The 22,255-nt window shown below is 41.8% G+C and overlaps 1 protein-coding gene across 8 annotated transcripts in view; it reads left to right on the top strand.

Moving 5' to 3' along the window:
- NFX1 (nuclear transcription factor, X-box binding 1) overlaps positions 1-22,255 on the top strand; it is an 80,439-nt gene that overhangs the window by 46,184 nt on the left and 12,000 nt on the right. For 4 of the 8 annotated variants that reach the window (XR_003790754.1, XR_003790755.1, XM_029202380.1 and 1 more), the window contains exons 11-19: positions 2,519-2,549; positions 7,820-7,902; positions 9,372-9,480; positions 13,617-13,736; positions 15,677-15,756; positions 19,490-19,720; positions 20,614-20,687; positions 21,498-21,599; positions 22,164-22,205. Coding sequence is in view for 5 of the 8 variants with exons in the window: in XM_029202380.1 (XP_029058213.1) it covers positions 2,519-2,549; positions 7,820-7,902; positions 9,372-9,480; positions 13,617-13,736; positions 15,677-15,756; positions 19,490-19,720; positions 20,614-20,687; positions 21,498-21,599; positions 22,164-22,205 (872 nt within the window). In the remaining 3 variants the exon portion in view is untranslated. Of the gene's footprint in view, positions 1-2,518; positions 2,573-7,819; positions 7,903-9,371; positions 9,481-13,616; positions 13,737-15,676; positions 15,757-19,489; positions 19,721-20,613; positions 20,688-21,497; positions 21,600-22,163; positions 22,206-22,255 lie in introns of those variants that run through there. The other 4 variants (XR_003790756.1, XM_029202381.1, XM_029202382.1 and 1 more) reach the window with 3 other exon arrangements.

The following is a 22,255-nucleotide window of genomic DNA, read 5'->3' as shown; positions in this document are numbered from 1 at the left end:
CCTCTCTTCAGATAGTGTTAATTTTTCACTATACAACTTTTTTGTCAATCTCTGCTTTCTGCCTGGGACAAACTTCATTGGACTTATGTATTATAAAAAGTCGTCTTACCATTTTGGAATTAGTGCCCATTTCTGTGTCTGTAACCAGAAGAGGCAAGAAGCTTTCCTCTGAAGTCTTTAGGTAATCCAACTTGGGGAACATACTGAATGTTGATCTGTCCTGCTGTCTGACGTACTTCTGGTCATTTCAGTGCATATCGGCACCTGTCCCAGCAGAGCACAGGCCTGGGTAGAGACAGAATTCTGAGTAGTTGATTCTATTTGTTAAATACAGCCCAAGGTCTGGGTAGCAGCTGACTTGCAAATGATTCTGAGGATATTGTCCATAAATTGGGAGCTAGTTTAATAGGTAAGCTTCAGAATTAAAGAAAAACTTGTCAAAGTAGTGCAATTTACATGTTACAAAAGTTGTGTGGGTTTTTTTTCTGAATGAAGTCACAATACATAGGACAGTAAAGGAATTTTGAATGTCAGGTACAGGACCATTTTATGCTTTGTAAATACCAGCTTGAAGACTGTGAGATACTCTGATTTAGTAATCATAAATTTAGTAAGGCCTAGAGGTGCTCTTTGTAACCAAGAATTACAAACAGGGTTGGGATACACAGCTGTCAGTTTGCTTGTTTCTCCCCAACAATCCCTTTCTCTGTCTCTGTGCTTTTTTGCTTCTCATTCACTCTGTCCTCACTCCCCCTAATAGTGGATCCCATGGCAGTGAGTGTATTATTGAAAAGCTATGTGTAAATTGAATTTTTTTTGCAAATAAAAGTCTTATTCTAAAATTGCTGGAGGAGCTCACTATCAATGTGAATTCTGTTAAACAGTTTGACAAAATGAAGGATCTCTTTGAAACACTGATAATCACCTCATTGTTCAGCCAGATTTTTCCTGAAATATCTTTTGTACTGGAATGGGCTTTTCCAGGGAAGTGAGTTTTCTAGATAAATAAAAACTTATTTCTTAAAGCTTCAAAAGTTCTTCTCTTTTAATCACTTTGGTAGGAGTCTTTGAGAAATGTTTGCTCTATCTTACTACCTATTAACAAAGAACCCTGTATTTAAGTTTTTATTGGTAATTCATATTTAGTATAGGGATTTATGGGAGTTCTGTCTTTCGCTGCAGGTGTACATACCACTCCAGCATGTCATTTCTTTTTCTTTTTCTTTTTTTTTTTCTCAACTCCAAACAGCCTCACGTTGTGGGGTGGCTGGCGCCTGTCAGGGAGAGTCCCTTCCAGTTCCCTGGAATGAATGCGCTCTGGCAGCTAGCTGCTGGGCACTCAGGGAAGGGGCTGCCTCTGGCCAGGGTCGACCCGGCATGAGCACAGACCCCTAGGCTGGCTTTGCCAAAATTGTCACTGAACACAAGTTAATGCTCCTGACGCACAGTGAGGCCAAACAAATAAAACTTCGGGGTTTGAAGCAGAGAAAGGTTTATCATAGGGCCAAGCAAGGAGAATGGTGGCTTGTGCTCAAAACCCCCAAACTCCCAGCATTTCCTGTGTACAATCCGGTGTTTGTATTAACTGGGGCACTCAAGCAATTTCATGAGTCACTTTTGCTTTGTATCTCTAGAGAGCATATGGGGAATTTTTTCATGTCATAGAACCGAGCCAACTCATTGATTTACCGAAAACATTTTTCTAGCCAAGAAGCTTCAATTTCTTAGACATCTTCACGTCTGTTATCAACCCCAGCAGCTGCCCCCCGTTTTCAGGGTCATTTTCACTGAGAAGAAATGTTTTTATCATTTTGCTTATTTCTGAGTACATAGCAACCTGTCCATGACATCAAAGCCAAATTCGGATGTAGGTGCTGGGCAGCCAGCCAGGCTCACTCTCTCCCAAGTGACTGACTCGCCCTTCACACAGCAGCCTCCCCACACATGTTATTCAGGAACATTTTTCAGCAAAATTACATGTGATAGACCTTTGAGGCCATTCACACATGATTGAAACCAGGGTAGCAAAACTTTGAATGGCAAAGGACTTCCGTATTCCACTCTGCTACAGTTCACCTGCATTGCCAGGGATACTTTTGAGCATGTAGAGCTGTTTGTCCCTGCATCAGATGGTGCTGATTGTTACATATTTTCAATTCTTGTATCTGCTTTTTATGGCTTTTTCTGTCTGTACCCTTGCCAGACAGTTATTTCTCTTTGCTTTGCATACCTTTAGTAGTCAGTCCTTCTTTCCATTCAGATTTTGTAATACATAATCTGCTGTGAGTTTGGAGGTCAGACCACAAAGAATGTTATATTTGCATGAAAAGTCATTAGACCTGGGGCCCTGTTGTGAGTAAAGCTTACAGGGACTGGGCAAACGTAGCTCCAGATAGGTGAAGTTGGTGAATAAGTGACTGCCAGAGAAGTACTGGGTATTTGGGGTATGCATGATACTGCAGTTATGTTGTTTCATTTATTCCTAAAGTAGTTACTATTCCCTTTTCTTTCTCCATAGGAGCTTCCGTGTACCAATCTCAAAAGCGAAGGTATGACTGGGAAGGGGCATGAGGTAACTTTCTGGGGTGAAGGTAATTTTTTACATCTTGACAGGGGAATGGGTTATGTGTTTGTCAGAATTCAGTGAAGGTACTTTGTGCATTTAACTGTATGTAACTTTTACCTCAAAAGAAAAAAAAAAAGAACCATAAATTGAATTCTAGTTAGTGAAATGCTGTAAAATACAGGGGAAGTGTATTCATGTATGCAGCTTACTTTGAAAAGCATCCAAAATTAAGATAAACTGATAGTTGGATGGAAGAATAGAGAGTTATGAGAAAAAGCAACTACTGGTAGAGGCTAGGTAGTGGGCATATATAGGTGTTCACTATAAACTCGTTTCAACTTTTTTATATGTTTGAAATTTTTCATAATAAAATGTTGATATGGGAAGGGAAGGTAAATAATATGTAATGAAGCAAACTTTGTAAAAACTGACTCTGATGCTTGATCCCCTTATGGCTTGATAGGACTGTTGGATACCTAGAACAAGGGGACTCAGCCAGTAGCCTTCTTAACCTTTAGGCCTAGAATATTGTTTCTTCCTTTGTCCTTGATCCTGATACTCCACTTTATTATGGTTCTGTCCTTGTTTTACCAACTGTCACATAGTCTTTGTTTAAGCCACCTTAAAACTGTTTTGGAAAAGTGATGGAAGGTAAACTTATACAAAATAAAAGCTCTTAATTCTGGTCAGAAAGAAAGCTGTATTGGTTAAGGTGCTTTTGGCTACAGGTATCAAAAAACCCAAGGAAAAATGACTTTAGCTCTCAGGAGGTTTACTGTCTCTCATAACAGGAAGTCTGGAGGCAGAACAAGTCCGAGGTTTTAATTACAAACCCAGTGATTCTAGGACTCCAGTCCAGCTTCCTGTGATTTTCTTGGCTTTCCCCTCATGGGTATAAGTTAGCTACAGCAATTTCACGCATTGAGTCATCTCCCAGCAACATCTAAAGAAAAGGAGAGATTCTTCTCTTCCTTCTTGAGAGCAAGGAAGACAGTCCTGAAAGACCCTCAGTATGCTTTTTATCACATGTTCCTGCCCAATCCCTTCACTAACAAGGGGAATGGAATTACCATGACAGGCTACACTATTCAGCATTCACTCCTGTAATGGGGGAACACGTGGGTGCCCAATTTCTGAACAAAACTAAGGATCTGTTAGCCTGAGGAAGGTGGAGAATGGCTGAATATCTGCCTCAACTATCTGAATATTTGACATAACCAGAAATATCTTCCTCAAAACGACAGTCAAAATTTTGGTAATTAAAAAATATAATTTGAAAAACTTACTATATTAATACATAATTTTTAATAATTAAAAAATTAATAAAATAGTAAAAAGTAGAAATACACCCTCACCCCATTTTCCCCTCCTAGTTCCATTCCCCTGATAAAACCACATCATTAGTTTGTTGGGTGTGGGTCCAGATCTTTTTCTGTATTCATACAGGTGTATACATGTGCTATTATGGTTCTTGCTAAACATACTGGAACTTGTTTTTTTCCCCTAAGTAATATATCAAAGACATTTTTCCATGTCAGTGTGTATAGCTCTCCCTCTTGAGAACATTCTTTATGTGGATATGCCATAGTATAGTTCACCATTGCTCTTTTGTTGGTCATTTAGGTTGTCTCCAATTTTTCCCCATTACAGATAATGCTGTAACCATCTTGTTACTTTTTTAGCTTATGATGAAAATTTTCAATCATATGTGAAAGTAGAGAGACTAGTATAGTGAATCCCTATGTACCTATCACCAGTCATCAACAGTTATCAGCATTTTGCCCATCTTCTTTCTTCATCCATCCCTCTCTTTCCTATTTTTAATTTTCACTGAAGTACTTTGAAAACAAATCCCAAACGTTATTTCACCAGTAAACACTTCAGCGCCTTCAGCACCTTTATTGAGATAATATTCACAGAACATACGATGAAACATTTTTTTGTTTTGTTTTGTTTTTTCTTTTTTTAATAAATTTATTTACTTTTTGGCTGCGTTGTGTCTTCGTTGCTGTGCACGGGCTTTCTCTAGTTGCAGCGAGCGGGGGCTACTCTTTGTTGTGGTGCGTGGGCTTCTCATTGTGGTGGCCTCTTTGTTGCAGAGCACAGGCTCTAGGCACACACGCTGCAGTAGTTGTGGCATGCGGGCTCAGTAGTTGTGGCTTGCGGGCTCTAGAGCACAGGCTCAGCAGTTGTGGCACACAGGCTTAGTTGCTCCGCGGCATGTGGGGTCCTCCCAGACCAGGGCTCGAACCCGTGTCCCCTGCATTGGCAGGTGGATTCCCAACCACTGCTTCACCAGGGAAGTCCCCAGTGAAACATTTTAAAGTGTACAATTCAGTGGCTTTTAGTACCTTCACAGTGTTTTAAAACCATCACCTCTATCAATTCTAAAATGGGTTCATCATCCCAAAAGGAAACCCTTTGTTTACTGAGTTTTCATTCCCCACTCACCCCTCCCCACCAGCCCTGGCAACCACTACTCTGCTTCCTGTCTCTGTGGATTTAATTATTCTGAGTATTTCATATAAATGAAATCATATAATATGTAACCTTTTGTCTCTTGCTTCTTTCATTTAGCATGTTGTTAAGGTTCATCCACCTTGTAGCACACATCAGTACTTCATTCCTCTTTATGACTGAATAATATTCTGTTGTATATATATACCACAGCTTGTTTATCCATTCATCTGTTGATGGACATTTGGTTTCCTTCTTTTGACTATTGCAACTAGTGCTGCTATGAACATTTGTACACAAGCTTTTATCTGAGAACCTGTTGTAAATTCTTTTGGTTATGTACCTAGAAATGGAATTGCTGGATTATATGTTGGTTATAGGTAGAATTTTTTTAAAAGAACTGCTATATTGTTTTCTACAGTAGCTACACTATTTTACAGTCCCACCAGTAAAGTATGAGGGTTTCATTTTCTCCACATCCTCTCCAACACTTGTTATTTTCTGTTTTTTATTACTACTATTATTATTATTTCTGTTATTGCCATCCTCAGTGGGTATGAAATGATAAATCATTGTGGTTTTCATTTGCATTCCCTAATAACTAATGATGTTGGGCATTTTTTCATGTACTTGGCCATTTGTATATCTTCTTTGGAAAAGTCTATTCCTTTACCATTTTTAAATTGGGTTGTCTTTTTGTTATTGAGTTGAAAGAGTTCTTTATATATTTTGGATCCTAGACACTTATGAGATAACAGATCTGCAAATATTTTCTCCCATTATGTTGTTGTCTTTTCTTGATGGTGTCCTCTGATGCACAAAAGCTTTAAATTTTGATCAAATTTAATTTTCTTTTGTTGCTTGTGCTTTTGGTGTCCTAGCTACTTTTGAAAGTGTATCTGTAGGAAGCATTACTTAAAATGGAATTGCCACTTAAATTTTTGATAGATACATATGTACTCCAAAAGTTTATTCTCCCATCCACTAAGTGTGTGTGCCTTTTTCTCCACACCTTCACCTGTTCCATACATTAATCAGTCTTCCTATTTCCTTTTCTTCTTACAAATTTTTTTTTTTTTTTTTTTTTTGGTTGCGTTGGGTCTTTGTTGCTATGCCCGGGCCTTCTCTAGTTGAGGTGAGCAGGGGCTACTCTTCGTTGCAGTGTGTGGGCTTCTTGTTGCGGTGGCTTCTCGTTGCGGAGCACGGGCTCTAGGCACGTGGGCTTCAGTAGTTGTGGTGCACAGGCTTAGTCACTCCGCAGCATGTGGGATCTTCCCGGACCAGGGCTCGAACCCATGTCCCCTACATTGGCAGGCAGGTCCTTAACCCCTGAGCCACCAGGGAAGCCCCCTCTTCTTCCAGTTTTATTGAGATATAATTGACATATAGCACTGTATAAGCTTAAAGTGTACAGCATAATAATTTTTTGTTTTTAACATCTTTATTGGGGTATAATTGCTTTACCATGGTTTGTTAGTTTCTGCTTTATAACAAAGTGAATCAGCTATACATATACATATATCCCCATATCTCCTCTTTCTTGTGTCTCCCTCCCATCCTCCCTATCCCACCCCTCTAGGTGGTCACAAAGCACCGAGCTGATCTCCCTGTGCTATGCAACTGCTTCCCACTAGCTATCTATTTTACATTTGGTAGTGTATATATGTCCATGCCACTCTCTCACTTTGTCCCAACTTACCCTTCCCCCTCCCCGTGTCCTCAAGTCCTTTCTCTATGTCTGCGTCTTTATTCCTGTCCCAGCATAATAATTTGACTTACATACATCATGAAATGATTATTGCAATAAGTTTAGTGAACATTCATCAATTCATATAGATGGAAAATGAAAGAAATAGAAAAAAATTTTTTGTCTGTGTTGAGAGCTCTTACTTCACTCTCTTAACAACTTTCGTATATAACACACAGCAGTGTTAATTATATTTATCATGTGGTACATTACATCCCTAATACTTATTTATCTGATAACTGGAAGTTTGTGCCCTTTGACTGCCTTCATCCAATTCCCCCTCTACCCACCCCCCACCTCTAATAACCACAAATATGATCTCTTTTTTATGAGTTTGTTTGTTTTTGAAGTATAATTGACCTACAACACTCTGTTAATTCCTATTACACAGCATAGTGGTTTTTTCTGTACATTTCAAAATGATCACCACAATAAGTCTAGTTACATTATGTCGCCATACAAAGATATTATTTAGTTATTGACTATATTCCCTACACTGTGCATTTCATACCCATGAATCATTGGTTTTGCAACTGGAAGTTTGTGCCTCTCACCTATTTCTTTTTTCCACCCACCCGCCTTTCCTCTGGCAACCACCTGTTTGTTCTCTGTATCTATACTGTTTCTGTTTTGTTATGTTTGTTCATTTGTTTTGTTTCTTAGATTCCACATAGAAGTGAAATCATACAGTATTTGTCTTTCTCTGTCTTATTTCGCTTAGCATAATATCCTCTAGGACCATCCATGTTGTCACAAATGGCAAGATTTCTTTTCTTTTTTTTAATGGCTGAGTAATATTCCATTGTATATATTCCACATCATCTTTATCCATTCATCTATCAGTGGGCACTTGGGTAGTCTTCCTATTTTCTTTTCTATTTTTTTGACTGTCTGGCAAGTGAAAAGTGATATTTAAATAGTATGCATTTTCACCATAACTAATTTATTTACATTATTACATTTGTATTTCTTCAGCCTGTAGTCACACAAATATTTGTTGAATGAATGTTCATGTCCTCTGACTTCTTTTTCTTCTTAATTGTTCATAGCAGATGCTACATTTATGTGTGACAAGAGGTGTAACAAGAAACGGTTATGTGGACGGCATAAATGTAACGAGATATGCTGTGTGGTAAGTGGACCTATCATTAGGCAGTATCAGATTGCATTCATCTAGGGGCTGGGCTTCTGGAAGCCTCCGCCATCTAGAATGCAGCCCAGATTTGGAAATCACTGGGAGAGGCCCCTGAGCAGCAGTCAGAATGCTGCCCAGAGAGACAGACTGGTCCTTTTTAGGCTTCAGCCAGGTCAAGAAGTCAGCTGATGGCAACATGGAGGAAAGGAAAGAAGAGAGACAGAAGGCCTCAGGCCCCAGAGCTCAAGACCACTGGATGAGCATGTAGTCATCTGCAGGAGACTGTATGCTGTCCCGGCACACAGACTGGCTTGGCCTTAGCAACTCAGGCTTCAAGTTTCATATATTCCATGGGTCAGATCAGTAGGCAAAATGAGTATGGCTTTTTTTTTCCCAGAAGAGGGGCCTCCATTCTTGGGTATTCTTTCTTTTTTTTTTTTTTGGCTGTGTCAGGTTTTAGTTGTGGCACATGGGTTCTTTGTTGAGGCATGCGGGATCTTTTTGTTGCGGCGCACGGGCTTCTCTCTAGTCGTGGCATGCAGGTTTTCTCTCTCTAGTTGTGGCTCACAGGTTCCAGAGCTTATGGGCTCTGTAGTTTGCAGCACACGGGCTCTCTAGTTGAGGTGCACGAGCTCAGTAGTTGTGGCATACGGGCTTAGTTGCCCCGCGGCATGTGGGATCTTATTTCCCCGATCAGGGATTGAACCCACGTCCCCTGCATTGGAAGGAGGATTCTTTACCACTGGACCACCAGGGAAGTCCCGAGTGTGGCATTTTTTAAAGAACAGGTTTCAGTTATCTGAAATATTCACTTCTGTGGAACTAAATAAAGGAAGCACTACCTGGCAGTGGGTACTGTGTTATCGTGTGTGTGTGTGTGTGTGTGTGTGTGTGTGTGTGTGTGTGTGTGTGTAAACAAGGTAACACAGTACCAATAGTAAAGTAGTACATATGTACACACACATATATAATACACAATTGTTATTTTTAGCATTTATATTGACAGTGTGAAGAGTGATGAAATTGTTCTGTGTATCAAGACTTACTTATAAACCAGTGTTTGAAAGTTTAAAGACTTCGTCTTATTACTGAATATTTCAAACATATATAAAAGCAGAGAGACAAGTATGAGTCCCATATGCCCAACATCTATCTTCAGTAGTGATCAGGTCATGACTAATCTTGTTTCATTCCCCACCTACTCCCCCTCCTTTGATTATTTTGAAGCTAATTCCAGATATCATGCGATCTATGATTGTGGAGAACTTCTTTATTAATCTTGTTTATGGAAAATATAAAATGGAGATAATTTTGTAAACATATATAAATCTCTCAGGAATTCCCTGGCAGTCCAGTGGTTAGGACTCTGTGCTTCCATTGCCGGAGGCACAGGTTCGATGCCTGGCCGGGGAACTAAGATCCTGCAAGCAATCAATCAATCAGTCAATCAGTATCTCTCCTCCTAGGATAAGGAGCACAAGTGTCCTTTGATTTGTGGGAGGAAACTCCGCTGTGGCCTTCATAGATGTGAAGAACCTTGTCATCGTGGGAACTGCCAAACATGCTGGCAAGCTAGTGAGTGTCTTCACTGTATACTTTATTGTATAGAGTTTTCTAGAAAGTCAGGAATGATATATTCTGAGTGATTGATTTTCTTAGGTTGGTATGGATTACTGAATTAATAAGCCTTAGTATTTCAGATATATTGAGACTTTTTTTTAAAAGAGGGTATTAAATCATTTATTGATTACACATGATAATGGATGATTCCCATCTGTAACTTCATCTGGTACCGTAATTCAGTTTAGATATATTGCATAGGATGTGCCAACAATCATATTAATAACCAGAAAACTCTAACTTTGCTTGGTGACCCTTTTAACAGTGAACTCCAGGTCACAACACAGTAACTGTCAGTTCAACTGAAGACAATGGCTTCTCCACCCAAGCGGGTTGTAAATAAATTTCGAATGGGCCCTGACATCACCCTGAAGGAATTCTAACTTCACATTGTTGGGATGAAGTTTACCAAAATGGCTTCAGAGTAGACTAACTTTACACAGCACATTTTTTAAAAAGACACATTTATTCAGCTTCATGAGTGGACTATTACATTTAGCAATCAACAGCATGGGTGCAAAAAAAAAAATCTACATTAAAACCCTTTGTTGGAATGCTTTACACTTTCTACAGAACAGAAACTAAAATAACCTGTTATACAATTAGTCACAAATATAGTCCTCGAGTTTTTTTGCCCATACACATGAGTATTGTCAAAAACATGTCTTCTTTGTAGCAGCTAGGCCCTGACAGCGCTGTGCTTGGCTGAGTTCACAAATCTCTTGTAACCTGTAGCTTCCCTGTCACTTCCCTGGCTCTCCTCTCCTGCTAAGCTTTGTTTCCTGGCAGTAATTAAAACCTGCTGCCACTGCCATAGCTACTGCTGCTGCTGGAACTACCATAGCCACCTTGGTTTCATGGTTTGGCAAAGTATTGGCCTCCACCACCATAGGGGCCAGAACTTCTGCCTCCAAACCTTTCATGGGTCCAAAATTTGAAGATTGATTGTTGTAATTGCCAAAATCATTGTAGCTTCCGCCACCTACAAAATGGCTTCCGTCATTACCAAATCCATTACTGCCATCCCCACTACCACCATATCCTCCACCACCACGGCTGCCACCAAAGGCATCTCGACCACTGACGTTCCCTCCACAACCAGAGTTGTCATTCCCACCAAAACCCCCTCCACGACCACCACCAAAGTTTCAGAACCACTTCGACCTCTTTGGCTGGATGAAGCACTAGCCTTCTCTTGCTTAGATAGGGTTTTCCTTACTTCACAGTTGTGGCCGTTCACTGTGTGATATTTCTGAATGACAGTCTTGTCTGCGGAGTCATGGTCATCAAAGGTTATGAAAGCAAAGCCTCTGTTTTTGCCACTGCCTCAGTCAGTCATGATTTCAGTCACTTCAGTTTTCCCGCACTGTTCAAAATAATCTCTTAGGTGATGTTCTTCAGTGTCTTCTTTAATGCCACCAACAAAAATCTTTTTCACGGTTAAGTGGGTGCCAGGTCTTTGAGAATCTTCTCTTGAAACGGCCCTCTTTGGTTCCCCAACTCTTCCATCCACCTTGTGTGGCCTCGCATCCATGGCCGCATCCACCTCCTCTGCAATGGCATACGTGACAAACCCGAAGCCTCTGGAGCACCTGGTGTTTGGACCCCTCGTTACCACACAGTCTGTGAGCACTGCCCGCTGCTCAGGTGGCTCCTCAGACTGTCATCAATTGTTGCAAAGCTCAGACGTCTGGTGAGGAGCTTCCACAGCTGTTCGGGCTCTTTGGGAGACTCTGACTTAGACACGACGGCAGTAGAGGGGGGAGACTTTAATGATGCTTACTTGGCGGTGACCATGGGCAGAAAAGCTATTGAGACTTTTAAAGAAGTTATTCCTCTGTTGTCCCTGAATGTATGAAACTTGGGATGTAAGCAATGATCCTAAGATGGGGTCTGCTTGTGTTACAATATTAAAAACTCGCATTCATTAATACACTACCAATCCCATCAGAAAACTCTGGGGAAAAGTATTAGGAAGTTGTCAAGCTCATAGTGATAAATGCATATTTTCCAAAATTCTGTTTTCACTTGAAAGCTTGAATGTTATTTTTGGCAGCAAAGTCAGTTTTCTTAAAGTGATGGTCTCACTGTTAATTTTTCATAAACGTCTGCCAAAATACCCAAGTCTGAATAATCATAGTTTGTCGGCCACTTTTTCAAGTAAAATGGTGTGTTATGAAAAAATAAGTTAATTCAGCAATTCAGCTCACGACTCAGAAAAGTGCAGTTCTTTAGAATGACCAGAGGTCAGACAGCCATCCATATCTGAGGGTTCCATATCCATGGATTCCACATCCATAGTTTCGACCAACTGTGGGTTGAAAATGTTCAAGGGGAAAAATTCTAGAAAGTTCCAAAAACAAAACTTGAATTTGTTTTGTGCTGGCAACTATTTATGTAGCATTTACATTGCATTGGGTATTATTAGTAACCTAGAGATGATGTAAAGTATACAGGAGGATGTGCATAGGTTGTATGCAAATACTACAGCATATTATATAAGGGACTTGAGCATTCTTGGATTTTGGTACCCATGGGGGTCCTGGAACCAATCCCTCCCCGCCAGGATACTGAGGGACAACTGTATTTTTGTGTGCAACAAAAGTGCTTGAAGCAGATACCCTATTTTGTTCCACAGAATATTAGAAAGACATGTATTTATGGGTCAAGATTTTTTTTACTTCTTCATCAAGGACTTTCTTAAGTGAAATTGTCATTTTTTATCTACTCTAAGTATGTGGCAGTGAAAAATACAATGGTTACAGTTTGGCACTACTGCCTTATTTGCGCTAATGCCCTGGCAGTATTACCAGCTGTTGCTTTTTCAACATCAGTGCAAATGTCAACATAGTGAAAAAAGCAAATAGTATCTAAGTATTATTATGAAAATAATTTTGACCTTGTGGACTCCCTGAAAGGATCAGGGAGTCCTAGGGGTCAAGTGAGCACTCTTTGAGAACTGCTACATTAAAAGATTAGCCTATATCAGGGTTTCGCAACATACCTTCTGTGGAATACTAGGCCTACCATATTTCAAAAAGGAGTTAAGTGCTTTGTTATAAATCACACACATGGAGTTCCGTAGAAACAAGTAATGTAGCCTCTTACTCTTTCCCTAGCTGTTTCACATATATTAGCCCACCCTCACAATAAACTTTTGAGTGGACAGGTCAAAGTTTGGTATCCCCATTTGACCAAAAGGAAGCAATCTCAAGAGTCGTTAAGTTACCTGCCCACAGTCACCACACAAGTGAGAAGTAGGTCCAGGACTAGAAGCCTAAGTCTCCTGCTATATTTACAGGGCTCTTTCCACCACGTTGTGTAGCCTCTGAAGAGTTTTCTGGAGAGTGCTGACGGGAGAAGAGCAGTGGGTAGAGGAATCCTGGAGGGCCTGGGCTTTCTGACTCTTGGTCCCTAGTTGAGAGCCATGGCCAAAGACCCAGCCTCTACTAAGGACCAGGATTGAAGAACTAGCTCCCCTTTGGGTCTGAGGGTTAGTAGAGCTCTTGACAAAGTGGGCTGCTTGTTGGAGGCCCCATGTGAGTTCTCATTTTGATTGGGCTTGTGAACTGTGCCTAGTGAACTCAGACGTAGCTCTCGGCTTCATCTCAACTTCATATTTTTATCATGATAGATGTCAGTTATACTTACAAGAATTTTTTTTAATGGCTTCAGTGGCTCTCTGAAGTTTATATTCAAAAGCATATTTTTCTGTGTTTGTGAACTACCTGTGGCTTTCATAATCTCTATCCATTTTCCTAACCAAAAAGTTAAAGAAAAGAATCTGTTTCTTTAGTGGAAGTCTCCTGTTCTGTCAAAAGAGATGGTCTGTAGATCTTTTGTTTATAAAATACATGTAAAAATGTCTTGGAATACTCATGGACTTAAAGTTTGTTGCAAGTAAAAATTGAACACTTTGCCAGCAGCTCAACGTTAATGAAATAGAAACCTTTTTTAAAAGAGCAGCCCCCCAAAAAATTCTCCTCTAAAAATACAAGCTAAAAAAAAAAAAAAGTGTGTGTGTAATTATCTTGTGCTTCAAATTCTCAAATTCATGAAGGGTTGTTTTGTTTCACCTGCGGCTTCACCAGGTTTTGATGAATTAACCTGCCACTGTGGTGCATCAGTGATCTACCCTCCAGTTCCCTGTGGTACCAGGCCCCCTGAGTGTACCCAGACCTGTGCCAGAGTCCATGAATGTGACCATCCAGGTGGGTCCTGTCTCCTTGCCTCCACACCTCACAGCCTGCTCACACTGTGTCATTTAGGATGTTGCATGATGGTCTTCACTGCTGTGAGGTTACACTGTGGTAGCCCTTCCTTGTTCCCTGTGCTCAGGGGCTGCTTCTGTGAAGATGGGTCTGAGATCTGGGCCACAGCTGGGAATCACAGTGCCTTCCAGTGCTTTACTCTGTGGATGTCAAACACACCCAAAGGGTTGGGAGAATCCCCAGCTGGTCTTGTCTTCTTTCTTTGTGGCCTCCACTTCTGGTGCATATTTCAAAGTTAAGCATCTTTTTGTAAAGTTAAAAAGTAATTCGGTTTTGTTGTTGTTGTAGACACAATATATGTTTATTACGTAAAAAGGAAGAGAGAAAGAAAGAAAATAGAGATAAAGTCAAACGATTGAAATTAAATAATCTCTTATGTCACCTTTTAGGAATTACACCCTGGTGTATATTTTTCAGGGCCTTTTTCCATGGGCAAAAATATATATTTGTATTTTTTTTTCCTAAAATAAAAGTGGGATCCTAATGAACTTATTTTAACTAGATATTTTTCCCTCTTATTATTGTAATTTTAATCTCTCTCCTTATCAGTGAATATTTTTCTAGATGGTAGTGGAGTGTCCTGTTACATGGATGGGCCATAACTGATTCAGTCAGTTTCATGTTGCTGGACATTTGTTTCCAGTTTTTCTGTGATAGACTGCTGTAGACACCAGGTAAATAGCTACTTGACATCACCCATTTTCTGTCCAGTCTAGTCACTGGCTTTCCTCTAGGACCATATTGGCCCTATCATTTCATTTTACCAAGTCCCAGAGGCAAACCTGATATAATTTAAGTCACTGGATTTGATACTTAAAATAAATCTGGCCATATGATTTAGTCTGACAAATAGACAAGCAGTTCTCAATTTTTTAAGTTACAGAGTGAAAAAGAATTAAGTAAATTCCTCATGAAGTGGAAAGTCCCTCCTTTCCTGGAGACCTTAAGGCGGCCCTCCCAGCTTAGTTTGCAAACCCTTGCTGTGGTGTTCACACCAGCATGAAGTTAATGTCCAAACAGATACTCACCCACTCACTTGTACTCACTTCCTTTATAGTCACTTGCAGATATTACAAATGAAGTCCAAATCCTGCTGATTGATGTCCATAGTGAGAACTTAACTATTTGTGAGTTGTTTTGTTTTAGCCTGCTTTCATTCAGCATTCACTTAACTTTTCTTGAGTGTTTCTTGTATATCCAGCATGGTGTCAGACATAGAGGGAGGTTCAGAGGAGGGAAAAAATAGCCCATGACCTTGAGGTTGTTCTGTTCTTTCTGAGAGGAAGAAGATGGTAGTTGAAAACATTTGACACAACTAGCCAATACATGAAGAAGGGCCAGATAGCATGGCAGCAAGCCATCTATGTAAGAACTAAGACGTCAGGGAGAGCAAGAGTTCTCAGGGCAGGGTGTGGTCAGCCAAGGAAGGCTTTGTTGTAGGAGATGAGTTTGAATGAACTGCCTCTTCCAGGCAGTAAAGAGATTGAAAGGAGTCAGAGGAAGCATGTTAGATGAGATAACAAAGATGTCTGAACAAAAGGGAGCAGTTGCTGTGTAAGGTAGGACCAAAAGAATCACTGAGTAATGTGGACAGACCATGTGGCAGTGCCACAGGAGACGGAGTAGAAAAACTGCCTCCTTCTCTGCTTCTGTGTCTCTTGCCCCTCAGTTGGGTTTCTTTTTCTCACTCATGTTCATCTTTCAACACTTTAATATAAAGCCAACTACTTTTACTTTTCAGTGACCATTTTAAAAAGTACTCAGCTCTGAAATTTAAAAATTCCATGTCATAGGCCATTATGATATGTGTAGTAGTCTATGTTTAAACATTATTCCTAATTTTAAACATTACTCCTAATTTTACCTTTCTCTTTCTACAGTGTATCATTCTTGTCATAGTGAGGACAAGTGTCCCCCTTGTACTTTTCTAACTCAGAAATGGTGCATGGGCAAACATGAGGTAAGTTTTCTCTCTCAAGTGTTCATTGTTCCAACCAGAGATTTATGATTGGATTTCGTTAAGAGGGTTAGCCTCATTGTTTCTCAAAATAAATATACTCCAAGAAGCAGAGATTTGCTGTTGCCACTTTTTTTCTTTTCTTTTTCTTTTCATTAAGGTATAGTTTGCATAAAATGAAATGTACCCTTTCTAGTGTACAAGTCTATGAGTTGACAGAAGCATTCGTACAGTCATGTAACCACCACCACAGTCAAGATGTGGAGCATTCATTCACCCCCAAACATTCCTTTGGGCCACTTCATAGTTACTCACCCCTTACCTCCAGTCCCTGGCAACCAATGTTGTCTGCCCCTGTAGTTTTGCCTTTTCAGAATATCACATAAATGGAATCATACAGTAGGTAGCATTCTGAATCTATTCTGCTCTCGTTTTTATTTTTATTTTATTTTATTTTTTAATTAATTTATTTGGCTGCTTTGTTGCTGTGCATGGGCTTTCTCTAGTTGTGGTGAGAGTAGGGGCTACTCTTCGTTGCAGCGCACGGGCTTCTCATTGCGGTGGCTTCTCATTGCGGAGCACGGGCTCTAGGCTCACGGGCTTCGGTAGTTATGGCATGTGGGCTCAGTGGTTGTGGCTCGTGGACTCTAAAATGCAGGCTCAGTAGTTGTGGCACACAGGCTTAGTTGCTCCGCGGCATGTGGGATCTTCCTGGACCAGGGCTCAAACCCGCCGTGTCCCCTGCATTGGCAGGCGGATTCTTAACCACTGTGGCACCAGGGAAGTCCCTGCTCTCATTTTTAATCTGGTTACAATCAAATGAAACTCAGCCAGTTGGCCTTGAGAGCATGAGCCGTGTTCAGAGACAACTTCTAGGTTAGCCAGCATGGGGAGGGGTTGCTAGTGTGGGGAAAGGTGTTACAGTGAGAATATCCCAAGAGTGAGAGTGGGCTCTCCACCAGTTGCCACCGTTCCTTCTCTCTACTCCTTACGCAGCTTTCCATCCTGACTGATCGGCCATGCACCTTCCTCCAGGCTAATTGCTGCCATTACCATGAAGGACATTAATCCTTATTCTTAGTGTCTAAGCTATATTTGGCGCTGCTGACTATAGACACTTTGAAACACTTTAAAAAGATCTGTTTATTTTAAAAATGCATATTCATTGTAGACGATTAAGATAATACAGTTTTGCTATGCAGAAAGAAATACTCTTAACATCCTGGTATATAGACTTCCAGGCATGTGTAATACACTCTTTCCCCTACTCTATGAAGATTATACTGTTTTGTAACCTGCTTTTTTTACTTAGTAACATGTTGGCCAACATTTCTTGAAACTCTTGACAACTATGACAATATGCTTTCAGTATTCTTATCTTTTTTTTTAAATAGTGTTTATTTTTACTTGACAGTTTGCTTTGTTTATTTATTTATTTATTTATGGCTGTGTTGGGTCTTCCTTTCTGTGAGAAAGGAAGTTGTGCCACTAGTTGTGGCAAGTGTGGGCCACTCTTCATCGCGGTGCGTGGGCCTCTCACTATCGAGGCCTCTCTTGTTGTGGAGCACAGGCTCCAGACGCGCAGGCTCAGTAATTGTGGCTCACGGGCCCAGTTGCTCCGCGGCATGTGGGATCTTCCCAGACCAGGGCTCAAACCCGTGTCCCCTGCATTGGCAGGCAGATTCTCAACCACTGTGCCACCAGGGAAGCCCAGTATTCTTATCTTGATAGACATATTTTTCTCCACTTATTTCCTGTCAGTGGTTCTCAAGTCATAATCCTTGGTATTTATTCTTCCTCTAAAAATCTCACTTCCTCTGAGAGTAACCATTCTGAGACATCCATGTGTCATCTTTGTGTTGATGGACTTCAGTCAACAAATACTTACTGCGTACCTGCTATGTACTAGGTAACAGGCTAGGTTTGGGTGATTCAGAAATGAACAAGACAGGTGCCGCCCCTGCCCTTGTGGAGCCTTCACTCTGAGGCGGGAAGCAGACATGTAAACAGTCGATTATAAGTACAGTAGTGTGTGGGACTTCCCTGGTGGTCCAGTGGTTAAGACTCTGTGCTACCAATGCAGGGGGCTCGGGTTCAATCCCTGGTCGGGGAACTAGATCATGCATGCCACAAATAAAAGATCCTGCATGCCGCAACTAAGCCCTGGCACAGCCAAATAAATAAATACTGATAAAAAAAAAAAAAAGTACAGTAGTGTGGGAAGTACAGAGTACTGAAGGGGATAGAAGGGGCCCTTACCCAGGAAAGGTGTTTCTGGAGGAAGTAGCATAAGTAACATGCTAAAGGACAGTGAGAAGACAGGCAAGTAATGTGGGGAGGGGACAACAGAGGGCATAGCATGTGCACAAATTATCCCAGTGGTGGAGTAGGTGAATGTTTAATGACTGGGAACTACATTCTACCAAAATACTGATTACAAAGCATGTACATCCTAGGCTTTGGGGGCCTCTTCAAGAGTACAAGTTTGTCACCAGAGTCGAAGTATATTCCTCATTTTGAGGGTTCTTAAAAGAATTTGAGTGAATATGTAAGAGTAACTTTTGGTTCCATAGGAATAAAATTCCAGCATCTTTTTCCTGGAGTGAAGAATCCTGAATGGAGGCAATTTCTCAAGAAAAAAAAGATTTGGTTGGTCCACAGCCTGTTGCCTCTTAATTTTTTTTTTTTTTTTTTGCGGTACGCAGGCCTCTCACTGTTGTGGCCTCTCCCGTTGCGGAGAACAGGCTCCGGGCACACAGGCTCAGCGGCCATGGCTCACGGGCCCAGCCGCTCTGCGGCATGTGGGATCTTCCTGGACCAGGGCACGAACCCATGTCCCCTGCATCAGCAGACGGACTCTCAACCACTGGGCCACCAGGGAAGCCCCTCTTAATTTTTTTAATGACAGAGCTGTCTAAAACTATGGAGATCATGGGTTGGGAGATGTGAGGAGAGTTGAGTAATTAATTACATAAAACAGCCCTGCAAGCAGTCTTGAAACGATGAGCCAAGGGTGCCCCCACCCCCAGGGTTTCTGTGAACTCAGTGCCCTAGCTGTTTGTAGAGGGAAAAGGTCACCTGATCCTCCCAGTTAGTCATAAAATTTTCAGAAACTCCCTAGTTATCTGGTTTCACATGCTTGTTACCCACTTTGGGAAGTTTATGTTGCAAGTCACACTCAGCTGCTAAAACAAATCCTTTTAGATCATAACAAGCATTATTTTTTTTTTGGCTGCATTGGGCCTTTGTTGCTGCTCGCAGGCTTTCTTTAGTTGCAGCGAGCGGGGTTTACTCTTTGTTGTGGTGCGCAGGCTTTTCACTGCGGTGGCTTGTTGCGGAGCACAGGCTCTAGGCGCGTGGGCTTCAGTAGTTGTGGCACGTGGGCTCTAGAGCGCAGGCTCAGTAGTCATGGCACACGGGGTTAGTTGCTCCGCGGCACGTGGGATCTTCCCGGACCAGGGATTGAACCCATATTCCCTGCATTGGCAGGCAGATTCTTAACCACTGCGCCACCAGGGAAGTCCCATAACAAGCATTTATTAAATAAGGTTCAGGTTTGTTTTCTTTTCAAACTAACCTTTCAGACTTTGAAAAACAGCCAGATTTTTGTTTCAGATAAAAATAACTTTTTTAAAAACTTGCTCTTTTGAAAGTTCAGAAATGTTTAAGTAGCAAGTTAAAATCCACCCCGAATCCTGCATGGAGATGAGAATCTGGCTACTTCTGTCTCTCCTAGTTACGAAGCAACATCCCTTGTCACCTGGTTGACATCTCTTGCGGATTGCCCTGCAGTGCCACGCTACCGTGTGGGATGCACAGGTGTCAGAGACTCTGTCACAAAGGAGAGTGTCTTGTGGATGAGGTCTGCAAGCAGCCCTGCACCATCTCCAGAGCTGACTGTGGCCACCCATGTATGGCACCTTGCCACCTCAGCTCACCCTGCCCTGTGACTGCTTGCAAAGCCAAGGTGAGTAATCCTGGCCCCTGGTGGGGCACTGACTGTGGTTCTGGGGCTGCTGATGAGTCCAGAACTGCCTACAGTGGCACCTGGGCACACATCCTTACCAGGGGTCTTTGGTTGCAAGGAACTGCAAGTTAAGTTAACAAGAGAAGGGTGGAGTAAATTGTACAGACTTCTATCTGCCAAGCTTGAGATGGTCTTTTAATTCAGAAAGTACCCACTGCCACCTGACCAGTTTCTGTCTCCCTTCGATCAAATTCTCAAGAGAGACTCTGATTGTCCCCTCCATTTATTCAACAAATACATAAGTGTCTATTTTGTATAAGATGTAATGCTGTGATAGGTGCTGGGGCTCCACCAGTGAACAGTGGACACGTGGTTCCTTTAATTAGAGGGACAGATACTAATTACCTACTCAGATAATTAACTGTGACTGTGGTAATGTCGTGAAGGAGTAGTTACCCCCTTGTAGCGGGTGCCACAAGAACATGTGAGTGAGGGACTTACCTGGTCTGAGGGATTAAGCAAGGTCTCCCCCCCGAGGAGGTGAAAGCAGAGGGTTGAAGTGGAGTCGATTAGACCTTGGCTGGTCCTGGGTCAAGTGTCTACCTCTGGTTCAGTGGTAAAAACTTCATTCTAGGCCTGCCCCTTCAGGCAGGATTAAGGACAGAAGTCATTCCCAATAAGGGGCACTGTCGACTGCACACTTCCCTCCTAGCAGGTCAACCACCACGTTGTCAGTTTGCATGTGTGGTTAGCTCCTCCATCTTGGAGGGTAGCCACTCACCGTCTCTCTATTCTCTGCCGTGGTTTGATTTGAGAGAGGCTTTAAAAGTGAAACCTGCCCATTCACATATTTACCGTGGGCTGAAAGTTGCTACATGTTAATCTTATTTCAGATAGAGCTGCAGTGTGAATGTGGACGAAGAAAAGAAATCATGATTTGCTCTGAAGCATCCAGTACTTATCGAAGGTTAGTGCTACTTAAATGTTAACAATTGGTGGGTCTAGGTAAAGGGTATACAGGAGTCTATTGTAGGATCTTTGCAACTTTTAAGGAAGGATTTTTAAATACATTTTCTTGCGTCTAGTTTTTCTGGTTAAAAGAGAAAGTACTGCTTTATGTACCTTACCTTCCCTACCTTTAATTTGTGAAATAACCTTTTTGTTTCTCTCCTCTCCTCCTCCTTCCTGTCTCTCTCCCTTTTGGTCTTATGACACCATGAGATCAGAAGGGAAGATGTCCTGAAGTTGTGTGCATTGCTTCAGCGTTCCACCACTTGGGGCACAGTCAGGACCAGGTCCTGCGCTCCGGCTGTGGTCTGGGGGGTTCTGACTGTTCTGTGAGTTGTCTTTGCAGCCTCCTGAAATCTTGGGACCTGTGTGGTCACACCGTACGGAAGTGGAGGTGTTTAGGGATGGATGGACGAATAGATGCAGAGATGCACCATGGAGATGGGACTTTAGGAGTATGCAGACATCAGATTGACTGTGTTTGAATACACACTGAGTGCCTGGCATTGGCCCGGATGCTCAAGGGGGTACTGAGGAATGGATTACCTCATTTCCTATGGAGCTGCTTAGCATCTAATTGAGGAGATACCACATAAACGTGTGGACAGTTCATAATAGATGGGCTTCCAAGGCCACACAGGTTGTCGAGTGGTAGATTTGCCTTGAAAGAAGTGTTCTCTGTGCCTGGTATGGGAAGGTTCTTGTGAAACTGCAACACCTTCCTTCCCTTTCTTTTTTTTTTATCTTCCCTTTCTTTTATATACTTCAGAATAGCTGCTATTTCCATGGCCTCCAAAATAACAGACATGCAGCTTGGAGATTCAGTGGAAATCAGCAAGTTAATTACTAAGAAGGAAATTCACCAAGCCAGGTAATTTTTTAGATGTGTAGCTGTGCCTTCTTTCTCCCATTATACTTAATTTCCAAAGGGCAGGAACCATTCATTTGTGTCAGTCTGCAACAGGAAAGCCTTGCACACACAGTAGGTGTTCAACAGACATCTGATATTAAGAGACCACACCCACTCCAATGCAGTGAGTCCTACTTGGGATACAGCTAAGACCAGAGGAAGCTTTTCTGGGCCTCACTGCAGACAGTAGCCAGAGGAAGCAGAGACCTTGACGTGTCTATTCCAGCCCACAGGAGAACAGAGAACAGAGTGGTTTGCTGTGTCGAGAGAGGGAGGTGGGGTTGTTGCGGGGGAGCCAGGAACATTTTGGGGGCTGAACAGCCAGGGGACACTCTGAAGCCTTTCTGAGAACTCCTAGTCTCCCGTAACTCAGAGGCCTGTGCACCTGTCCTTGAGAAGGACCCCATCCAGCCATTATTTTGGCCAGTCTGTTCTGTCTCCAGGTTGACCATCTAAGAACTTATTGCTGAGTAGGAGCTGTGAAACTTGTACCCTGACTTAATTTTTTTTCATTTGCTTCTCAAGGCTGGAGTGTGATGAGGAGTGTTCAGCCTTGGAAAGGAGAAAGTAAGTAGTTTCAACTGCTGTTTATCTAATTGTCCTTGAGCTCTGTGAAA

Source organism: Monodon monoceros, unplaced genomic scaffold (assembly GCF_005190385.1).
Source record: "Monodon monoceros isolate NGI ecotype Baffin Bay Population unplaced genomic scaffold, NGI_Narwhal_1 Super_Scaffold_5, whole genome shotgun sequence".
Classification (NCBI taxonomy): Eukaryota; Metazoa; Chordata; class Mammalia; order Artiodactyla; family Monodontidae; genus Monodon; species Monodon monoceros.
Note: the sequence above shows the minus strand (reverse complement) of the source record. Positions and strands in the feature narration are given on the sequence as shown.